At 39.6% G+C, this 11,796-nt stretch overlaps 1 protein-coding gene and 1 non-coding gene across 2 annotated transcripts in view; both read left to right on the top strand.

Annotated features, from left to right (window-relative positions):
* The first annotated feature begins 941 nt into the window (after positions 1-941).
* On the top strand, positions 942-1,023 carry Trnas-aga (transfer RNA serine (anticodon AGA)). The gene has a single exon. It is a non-coding gene; the product is annotated as a tRNA-Ser (tRNA).
* Positions 1,024-9,642: 8,619 nt separating this feature from the next.
* Positions 9,643-11,796, top strand: part of LOC128219036 (uncharacterized) — a 2,802-nt gene continuing 648 nt past the window's right edge. Inside the window, exons 1-2 of the mRNA XM_052926849.1 lie at positions 9,643-9,660; positions 10,021-11,796. The exon at positions 10,021-11,796 is cut by the window's right edge and continues 648 nt beyond it. Coding sequence (XP_052782809.1) covers positions 10,087-11,796 — 1,710 coding nt within the window. The 5' untranslated portion in view covers positions 9,643-9,660; positions 10,021-10,086. The remainder of the gene's footprint in view (positions 9,661-10,020) is intronic.

Genomic DNA, 11,796 nt, shown 5'->3' on the forward strand with positions numbered 1-11,796 from the left:
CGCGTTTTTATACCTGTAGGTACAAGATGGCATGTACGCGTATTTATACCTGTAGGTACAAGATGGCGTGTACCTGTATTTATACGTGTAGGTACGAGATGGCGTGTACGCGTATTTAGACGTGTAGGTACAAGATGGCGTGTACGTATATTTATACGTGTAGTTACAAGATGGCGTGTACGTGTATTTATACGTGTAGTTACGAGATGGCGTGTACGTGTATTTATACGTGTAGGTACAAGATGGCGTGTACGTGTATTTATACGTGTAGGTACAAGATGGCGTGTACGGGTTTTTATACGTGTAGGTACAAGATGGCGTGTACGCGTATTTATACGTGTAGGTACAAGATGGCGTGTACGCGTATTTATACGTGTAGGTACAAGATGGCGTGTACGAGTATTTATACGTGTAGGTACAAGATGGCGTGTACGCGTATTTATACGTGTAGGTACAAGATGGCGTGTACGCGTATTTATACGTGTAGGTACAAGATGGCGTGTACGCGTATTTATACGTGTAGGTACAAGATGGCGTGTACGCGTATTTATACGTGTAGGTACAAGATGGCGTGTACGCGTATGTTTACATGTAGGCCTAAAGATGGCGACAACCCATATTGTGCACGTATAAATTTCGTTCACAAATTTCCACTTAAAGGCACACAATATAGGTTGATGCGTTTCTTAATGGTATTTTTTACTTCAATGCATTTTTATGTTTACCTCAATTGAATTTAATTGTAAAAAACAAAACCAAAAAATTCTATATGTTTTGTGTACAAATAAAATCATAAAAGCGAAATTTCGGCGCTTTTTTTAACTTGTGGATATGTGGCCACGTACCTATTTATTAAAAATAAATAAATAATTAAGCCTTAAGTATCTAATTATAATGAGGACATTTTTTTATATATTATATATTTATATAATATAATACCAGTTGTCGTGGCCGAGTGGTTAAGGCGATGGACAAGAATTCCATTGGGATCTTCCCGCGCAGGTTCGAATCCTGCCGACAACGCGTATTTCCGTTAAATACAATCACCTGTTCCAAATTTTAGGCATTCGGCAAAGGCAGTATGAGACTGACAGAGAACCCCCGCGAGAGTTCTACAGTTATAGACGGGGAAAGCGGTGGTTCCACTCGTCACCTGTTTAACTCCTTCACACAGAGGTTTGAGGCATCATTTGCTGCGGTGCTGGACCAATTCATTAACTGCATGGATGGTAAGTGTTTATGCTACAGGGTCAGACCAGATGTTACGTAAGAGGAACGCACTGGGAGCGGACTGCATGGATGGTAAGAGTTTATAATGCAGGGTCAGACCAGATGTTACGTTAGAGGAACACGCTGAGGGTGGACTGCATGGGTGGTGAGAGTTTATAATGCAGGGTCTGACCAGATGCTACGTTAGAGGAACGCGCTGGGGATGTACTTCATGGATGGTAAATGTTTATAAAGCAGGGACAGACCAGATGTTACGTTAGAGGAACGATCTGGGGTAGGACTGCATGGATGGTAAGAGTTTATAAAGCAGGGCCAGACCAGATTTTACGTTAGAGGAACGCGCTGGGGATGGACTGTATGGATGGCAAGAGTTTATATGGCAGGGTCAGACCAGATTTTACGTTAGAGGAACGCGCTGGGGTGGACTGCATGGATTGTAAGAGTTTATAAGGTAGGGTCAGACCAAATTTAACGTTAGAGGAACGCGCTTGGGGGGGGGGGGGGGGGGGGGGTCGGGGACTGCATGGATGGTAAGAGTTTATAACACAGGGTCAGATCAGATGTAACGTTAAAGGAACGCGCTGGGGTTGACTGAATGGATGGTAAGAATTTATAAGGCAGGGTCAGACCAGATTTTACGTTAGAGGAACGCGCTGGGGTGGACCGTATGGGTGGTAAGAATTTATAATACAGGGTCAGATCAGCTGTTACGTTAGAGGAACGCGCTGGGGGGGGGTCTGCATGGATGGATACATTGTCTTTGGACACTTGACCACTTTTAGCCTCCTCACCTCTGTCAAACAAACACAGCCATCTGACCCCAAAGATTGAATGTCAGTGGACATGTCAAAACTAACAAATCTTGAAACAATCACTTTTCAGGAAATTCCATCTTGGTACTGGAATTATGAAGGATGACGTCATCATGGCATTTCGTCACCCGCGAGATCGTCCAACATTCTAGAGTTCTCATTTTGACCCGCCAATCCACTAAGACCTGTGGGTTAGGCCTAGGTGACTTTATGGAAAAGTACCTGATTCTCGATCATGGGAATCCGATTATCAACTTCTTCAAGACCTTCTTCAGCAGCATGGCTGCTATTCTGCTTCTTCACACAGACGCTCCTTAAATGTCCACTCACGTTTGTTGCCACTTCCGGCCTACAGTAAATGCTCCCAGACAGAAAGGTGACAGCCGCCCGATCGCCTCCGATTGCCGGTCTTGTAAGAGGTTGTGGGATAAGAGCAATCTTCTGCGTTGTTGACTACGCGGACGGCCCCCTGCCGCTGTAGGGGAAGTATTAATAAAGGTCATTTTGGTCATTTTCATATCAAAGATGCGTTCAAACTATTCGAGTCTATAGTTACGCCAATTTTATGTTACTCGTCACAAATTTAGGGATACAAATACTGCCATAACATAGAAAAGGTGCATTATAACTTCTGTAAGAAAATGTGTGGGCCAAATAGAACAGTTTCAAACGTTTTTGCTTTGAGCTAGTGTGGTAGATTGCCAATGCTGACAATTTATCTTCCAAAATGTTGGATATTGGATCAAAATTATGAACATGACCAGTAATAGATATCCACGTCAGTGTTACAGTATGCTTTTGAATATGAATAATGCAGGTCGTAGTAGTTGAGCAACACACATTAAAAATATTATATTTAAACACGACTTTGGATAAGCTTGGATAGCGCAAGATATTGGCCAACCTAACATATTCATGAACATGTTTACGAACAGGTTGAAAGACTCTTCCCTACAAAAGTTGTATGCAGATATTGAGTCGTCACCAAAAGCTGAACATTATAAACATTATAAAACTCTTCTTGACACAGAGCGCTATTTGTCAATAAACCTACCATATCCATGGAAAAAATGTCATGCAAACTTAAGATGCTCAGGTCATACGCTTATGATAGAAAAAGGGCGACACTTAAATATTGCACGTGAACTTTGATTCTGGCCATTAAGTTCGAGTACAGGATACAATGTGATAGAAGACGAGTACCACTTTCTTATGGTCTGTCCTTCTTACGATGGTGTACGACGTGAATTGTTCCGGACTACCTGGCTCACTCATTCAAGCTTTCAATTGTACAATAATATGATGTGCACTGATACCACTAGTGATATATTCTCGCTAACTAAATTCGTATATAATGCATTCGATTTAAGAAAGCAACTGATCTAACACTGATAATTTATTGTACAACTACTTATACATGAAATAGAACAATTCATATGTATATGTGTGTATGTGTGTGTATATAGATACATGTATATGACCATTACTCTAATATGCTTGATTTATGCAACAACATAAAAACATGTTTTGTAAATATCCAATATAGTTCATATTTGACGTACTAAATATTACGATCTGTAACATGTATTCTGGGCTGGTGGCCTTATATTACAATAAACACTTTGTTATGTTATGTTATGTTATGTTATGTTATGTTATGTTTCTCTGATCGTTCCAAGGCAGTGACCCAAACATAAGCTTATTAATATTTTCTGATTCATTTGTAAAGTGATTTGTTTTGTTTATGGCATTCCTTTGTTGTTTTGTGTGTGGCATGACTGTGTTGTTTTGTATGTGGTATGACTGTGTTGTTTTGTATGTGGTATGACTGTGTTGTTTTGTGTGTGGTATGACTGTGTTGTTTTGTGTGTGGTATGACTGTGTTGTTTTGTATGTGGTATGACTGTGTTGTTTTGTGTGTGGTATGACTGTGTTGTTTTGTGTGTGGCATGACTGTGTTGTTTTGTATGTGGCATGACTGTGTTGTTTTGTGTGTGGTATGACTGTGTTGTTGTGTATGTGGCATGACTGTGTTGTTTTGTGTGTGGTATGACTGTGTTGTTTTGTATGTGGCATGACTGTGTTGTTTTGTGTGTGGTATGACTGTGTTGTTTTGTATGTGGCATGACTGTGTTGTTTTGTATGTGGCATGACTGTGTTGTTTTGTATGTGGCATGACTGTGTTGTTTTGTGTGTGGCATGACTGTGTTGTTTTGTGTGTGGCATGACTGTGTTGTTTTGTATGTGGCATGACTGTGTTGTTTTGTAAGAGGCATTCCTTTGTTGTTTTGTATGTGACATGACTGTGTTGTTTTGTATGTGGCATGACTGTGTTGTTTTGTATGTGGCATGACTGTGTTGTTTTGTGTGTGGTATGACTGTGTTGTTTTGTGTGTGGCATGACTGTGTTGTTTTGTATGTGGCATGACTGTGTTGTTTTGTGTGTGGTATGACTGTGTTGTTTTGTATGTGGCATGACTGTGTTGTTTTGTGTGTGGTATGACTGTGTTGTTTTGTATGTGGTATGACTGTGTTGTTTTGTGTGTGGTATGACTGTGTTGTTTTGTATGTGGCATGACTGTGTTGTTTTGTATGTGGTATGACTGTGTTGTTTTGTATGTGGCATGACTGTGTTGTTTTGTGTGTGGCATGACTGTGTTGTTTTGTAAGAGGCATTCCTTTGTTGCTTTGTATGTGGCATGACTGTGTTGTTTTGTGTGTGGTATGACTGTGTTGCTTTGTATGTGGTATGACTGTGTTGTTTTGTATGTGGTATGACTGTGTTGTTTTGTATGTGGTATGACTGTGTTGTTTTGTGTGTGGTATGACTGTGTTGTTTTGTGTGTGTTATGACTGTGTTGTTTTGTAAGAGGCATTCCTTTGTTGCTTTGTATGTGGCATGACTGTGTTGTTTTGTATGTGGCATGACTGTGTTGTTTTGTATGTGGCATGACTGTGTTGTTTTGTAAGAGGCATTCCTTTGTTGTTTTGTATGTGGCATGACTGTGTTGTTTTGTATGTGGTATGACTGTGTTGTTTTGTGTGTGGTATGACTGTGTTGTTTTGTGTGTGGCATGACTGTGTTGTTTTGTAAGAGGCATTCCTTTGTTGCTTTGTATGTGGCATGACTGTGTTGTTTTGTGTGTGGTATGACTGTGTTGTTTTGTGTGTGGTATGACTGTGTTGGTTTGTGTGTGGTATGACTGTGTTGTTTTGTAAGAGGCATTCCTTTGTTGCTTTGTATGTGGCATGACTGTGTTGTTTTGTATGTGGCATGACTGTGTTGTTTTGTATGTGGTATGACTGTGTTGTTTTGTGTGTAGTATGACTGTGTTGTTTTGTGTGTAGTATGACTGTGTTGTTTTGTGTGTAGTATGACTGTGTTGTTTTGTATGTAGTATGACTGTGTTGTTTTGTATGTAGTATGATTGTATTGTTTTGTGTGTAACATGACTGTGTTGTTTTGTATGTGGTATGACTGTTTTGTTTTGAATGTAGTATGACTGTGTTGTTTTGTGTGTACCCGTGGTGATATATTTGTCAAAAGCTGAACTTCACCTTTCCCTGAAAAAGTGTTCATATACATTTTCTAATAATTTTAAAGACCTTTATTGTTTTGAAATTGGTAAAATTAAAGCCAGCCTATGTTCGTCACGTGTACGTTAAGTTAGCGGCCTAGCAGCCTAGCGGCCTAGCGGCATTAATGTAGCGGCCATAGCGAAACAAACAACTTTAGGCCGCTCGCCAGACCGCCAACTTTACGCCGCTAGGCCGCTAGGCCACTAGGCCACTAGGCCGCTAATCTTACAAAGCTAGGCCGCTCAGCCGCTAATTTCACGCCGCTAGGCCGCTCAGTCATGTTCATCTAACCTTCTTAATTGAATAAACTTTCAAGGAAATGCAGGTTGTCTTGTTATGAAATTAACGATTAAAATTTTGAATTACGTTAATCACATTTATAAAGTTTTGACAACGACTTCAAGTATTACAAAGTTGTGTTGTTTTGTGTGTAGTATGACTGTGTTGTTTTGTGTGTAGTATGACTGTGTTGTTTTGTATGTAGTATGATTGTATTGTTTTGTGTGTAACATGACTGTGTTGTTTTGTATGTGGTATGACTGTGTTGTTTTGAATGTAGTATGACTGTGTTGTTTTATGTGTAGTATGACTGTGTTGTTTTGTGTGTGGTATGACTGTGTTGTTTTGTGTGTAACATGACTGTGTTGTTTTGTATGTGGTATTACTGTGTTGTTTTGTGTGTAGTATGACTGTGTTGTTTTGTGTGTGGTATGACTGTGTTGTTTTGTGTGTGGTATGACTGTGTTGTTTTGTGTGTAGTATGACTGTGTTGTTTTGTATGTAGTATGATTGTATTGTTTTGTGTGTAACATGACTGTGTTGTTTTGTATGTGGTATGACTGTGTTGTTTTGAATGTAGTATGACTGTGTTGTTTTATGTGTAGTATGACTGTGTTGTTTTGAATGTAGTATGACTGTGTTGTTTTGTGTGTAACATGACTGTGTTGTTTTGTATGTGGTATTACTGTGTTGTTTTGTGTGTAGTATGACTGTGTTGTTTTGTGTGTGGTATGACTGTCTTGTTTTGTGTGTGGTATGACTGTGTTGTTATGTATGTAGTATGACTGTGTTGTTTTGTGTGTAGTATGACTGTGTTGTTTTGTGTGTTGTATGACTGTGTTGTTTTGTGTGTGGCATGACTGTGTTGTTTTGTGTGTGGCATGACTGTGTTGTTTTGTGTGTGGCATGACTGTGTTGTTTTGTGTGTGGTATGACTGTGTTGTTTTGTGTGTGGCATGACTGTGTTGTTTTGTGTGTGTCATGACTGTGTTGTTTTGTGTGTGGCATGACTGTGTTGTTTTGTGTGTGGCATGACTGTGTTGTTTTGTGTGTGGCATGACTGTGTTGTTTTGTGTGTGGCATGACTGTGTTGTTTTGTGTGTGGTATGACTGTGTTGTTTTGTGTGTAGTATGACTGTGTTGTTTTGTGTGTGGTATGACTGTGTTGTTTTGTGTGTGGCATGACTGTGTTGTTTTGTGTGTGGCATGACTATGTTGTTTTGTGTGTGCCGTGACTGTGTTGTTTTGTATGTTGTATGACTTTGTTGTTTTGTATGTGGTATGACTGTGTTGTTTTGTGCGTGGTATGACTGTGTTGTTTTGTGTGTAATATGACTGTGTTGTTTTGTGTGTGGTATGACTGTGTTGTTCTGTATGTGGTATGACTATTTTGTTTTGTATGTGATATGACAATGTTGTTTTTTATGTGTCATGACTGTGTTGTTTTGAATGGGATATGACTCTGTTGTATTGTATGGTGCATGACTGTGTTATTTTGTATAAGATATGACTATGTTGTTTTGTATGTGATATGAATATGTTGCTTTGTATATGGTATGACTCTGTTGTTTTGTTTTTGATAAAACTCTGGTGTTTTGTATGTGGAATGACTGTGTTTTTTTTGTGATATAACTGTGGTGTTTTATATGTGGTATGACTGTGTTGTTTTGTATGTGATAAGCCTGTGGTGTTTTGTTTGAGACATGAATGTGTTGTTTTATATGTAGTATGACTGTGTTGTTTTGTATGTGACAGACTGTGTTGTTTTGTATGTGATATGTCTGTGTTGTCTTGTATGTGGTATGACTGTGTTTGTTAATAAAGGGATTTTAATGTTGAAATTACACCTGAAGCGCGATTTCCAGACGTGATTTGATAATAATGAGAAAGCTGTACATATTGTGAGTACTTATGGACTGTGATTCCCAACCGTGATTCTAAAGTGATGAGAGATTTTCAGTTATTTAAGTTCTTGAGTGTTATCCCGCGAGTGCAATAAGCAATAAAGGAGGCAGCATGTGATGGGGTTGTACTCGACACGCGACACCACTGAAATAGTACATGTGAAAATTTCATGTCTGTATGTAGAGATATTATGCATATATTACACCAAAACTTCTATCTCCTAAAGTCACATCCTGGAATCGCCCCCTTTTTAAGAGTCTGATAAAACAATGTCATGTGTTTTACCCATTGTGATATATTTGTCAAAAGCTGAGCTTCACCTTTCCCTGAAAAAGTGTTCATATACATTTTCTAATAATTTTAAAGACCTTTATTGTTTTGAAATTGGTAAAATTAAAGCCAGCCTATGTTCGTGTACGTTAAGTTAGCGGCCTAGCAGCCTAGCGGCCTAGTGGCATTAATGTAGCGGCCATAGCGAAACAAACAACTTTAGGCCGCTCGCCAGGCCGCCAACTTTACGCCGCTAGGCCGCTAGGCCACTAGGCCACTAGGCCGCTAATCTCACAAAGCTAGGCCGCTCAGCCACTAATTTCACGCCGCTAGGCCGCTCAGTCACGTTCATCTTACCTTCTTAATTGAATAAACTTTCAAGGAAATGCAGGTTGTCTTGTTATGAAATTAACGATTAAAATTTTGAATTACGTTAATCACATTTATAAAGTTTTGACAACGACTTCAAGTATTACAAAGTTATACAACACATTATACACCAAATTTAAAAGTTAAATTAGACCCAATACTGCGTCAGAATGATCCTTTTATTGATTATATCATATATCAACGTACATGAGAGATAACGCTTTATCACATGCTTACCTTGGTTTTCCGTGTAATATACCCATTACGAATATTTTTATCTTACACATGTGTAAGATAACCTATCAGACATTTCTATTGGTCAGACTAATCACACGTAACCTAGATATCCCTCCGCATTGTTTGTAAACAAAATGGTTTAAATGCCAACAAATACTTACCGTACTAATGAAGCTGTAAGACTTCCGGGAGAGAAATGGCTAACGAATCATAGTGCCAGAAAGCATCTTGTACAAAAACTTTCTGATAACAATGTTCCGCCAACCAGATAATGCAGATTACTAGTCACAGAAATATCCAGTCAGTCAACAAATACACCCACAATAGTGACAAACACCACAAGAACATTTCAAACATATCCATCTTGACCAACACAAGCAATATGCAATCAATGCCATTTGCTTGCCAATTTAATCAGCTGTCGGTTACCGAAAACACAAATACGAATTCCGCAGCACAGACATCTCATTACACATCCCATGGCGGCTAGAACATCATGTTCTCTGGAAACATTCCTGGTGGAAATTAACTTTTTCAACAGCAACATCCATGCAGTACAGAGTAAGGCTTCGCCGTTATCACCTGCATGTTGTGAAACGCCATGTACACCAAGAAAACGCTGCAAAGTCATCGTAGAGAGCGACAGCGAATAACTTTTAAATCCGTGCACACAGAAAACTTGACAGACCGATGTAGGTCACATAAACCGCGTAAATGCATGTACTCTGAGTGTGACGTCATCAAATTGTGTACTTATTGGGGTTTTTGGTTAAAATCGTTCGTTATTCATGTTGTTGGATATTTTACTACACACTTTTGTATTTGTGACTTGTTAAGCGCTTTATCAGCTTTTAAAACTTGATAACTGCTAGTTACTTTTGTCATTTTAATTTGGAACTATTTATATGGCGCATCGTTGACATTCTACTCTGAGTACTTTGGCTGTCAAACAATCGGTTCAGAAAGTGGAACTTAATTGGTAATAAAAACACCGTTTTAAGCATGTGATAAAAAAGATCTGACACTCGTTGTCATTTAATTCAAGAATGTTATTAAACTCGTCCATGAAAGTTGTTAGTAAACTCGCCAGAGGCTCGCCTACTAACAAATTTCATGAACTCGTTTAATAAAATCTTGTATTAAATGACAACTCGTGTCAGATCCTATATATCTTACAACCGACCTTTATAAACACTGTACATGCACATGAAACGTCACTGCACAGTGAACATATCTAAATCGAAAGTAGATATCTTTTGATTGATTATATTTTACCTGGAGGTGAATGCATTGTGAACTATACTAAAACGAAAGTAGATTGGCATTTATTTATTTACAGCGGATAAACAGGTACGGAAGACTTAAACCCGCTTTTAAAAGTAAAAGGAATAAACACAATACAACTATGGCTACCGGTGGATTTGATGATACACTTCTGGAATGTGGTAGTGACGTCGTTGGTGGAAAGATCGGGAGCAAGTGTGAACCTTGTCGTCGTCAGAACAGGTCAGAGGTGGCTTCGTTGTTCTGTAATACATGCAATGTATATCTATGCGATGACTGTTGTGGTGTACACAAGGTGCATATGACAAACGTAGATAAACATGATATCGTGACTGCCGATGAAGCCAGTGTCAAACCAGATGTCGATATGAAGGGACTGGATCAGTGTTTAGAACATAAACGAGTGTTCATGTTTCACTGTGAAGACCACGAAGATTTGTGTTGTGAGATCTGTGCCTTTTCTCGTCATCGTAGATGCGATAATATCCACGAAATAGCAAAGGTCGCTAAGAATATGAAAGATGATGAAATGGAAAAGATACGTGCATCCATTGTTACTGCCTCAGATGTTATAATGAAATGCAAAGAGGATCAGTTGAACAACGTTTCGCGAGTTGAAGAAATCGTAAAAGAAATTGATATTTACAAGGAAGACATATTGAAGAAAATTGAGGAAGCCAAGAAGCGAATTGTCAGCGAAATTACTAGCCATAACACACAGGAAGACGAACGTATTAATACGAGGAGAAATGCGGCTGAAAACCTAAAGAGAGAACTTGACACGCATTTGGCAATGTCAGATAGCGTTCGCGAGAATGGAACGGAAACGGAAATATTCATTCTAAACCACCTTCTCAAGAGGACGCAAGATAAGGCATCACAAACACTGAACACTTTATTGAAGAATGATTACACCGTCAAAGTGGGACTTAAAATAAACGAAAACATTTCAAAACTAAAAACTACTGATATCGCATTATTCTCATTAAATAAAACACAAGAGCCAAAAACACAATCATTAAATGGAGACGATTTAATCAAGCCTGCAAAAAGCTCTACATACGAGAAACAAACACACCAACAAAAGCCGGTGCGTCTGGAGCTGTTGAAAACCATGGAGCTCGAGAAGACAGGAGACGAGAAGGAGGAGCCGTTTGTTACTGGGCTGGACTTCCTGCCGGACGGGAGGATCGTCGCCGTTGATAACATGAACTGTAAATGTTTTATCTTGAGTGACCCATTGAAGAGGTTGGACACATTTTATAAATTTAAGACATATCCTAAGGACATTACTTCTTACTCTGATATCAATATTGCAGTAACATTAGATATTCGAACCATCTGCCTGCTGACGGTGGGCAGTGACAACACGATCACGCTGATGAAGACGCTGACCACGCCCACCTACTACTTCTCCATCTGTCCACTGAACGACCGCACGTTCGTAGTGAGCACCTGGGACGACCCGCGGCCTGCCAGGATGATTGACGTGGACGGCAAGGAGAGCGACTTTGACAACGTGAAGTTTCCTGGAAAGACGTATAAGCTTGGTGAAAGTAGATGTACCTACATACAAACACGGGGTACTCTGGTCCTTACAGACAAACATGCTCACACAGTTTACATGTATAATACCGTATCCGGCACGAGTAGCGAGGTGAAATGTGACCGGATACGGGCACCGAGAGGCGCCTGTGTGGGCCCAGATGACTCCGTGTTTGTGTGCAGTGACAACACAAACTCCGTCATCCAGATATCACCAGACGGGGATATATTGGCGTTATGTGACGTCGACATGAAGTTTCCGTACGCCGTTGCCGTCTCCAGGGAT

This window comes from Mya arenaria, chromosome 15, assembly GCF_026914265.1.
Source record: "Mya arenaria isolate MELC-2E11 chromosome 15, ASM2691426v1".
NCBI lineage: Eukaryota > Metazoa > Mollusca > Bivalvia > Myida > Myidae > Mya > Mya arenaria.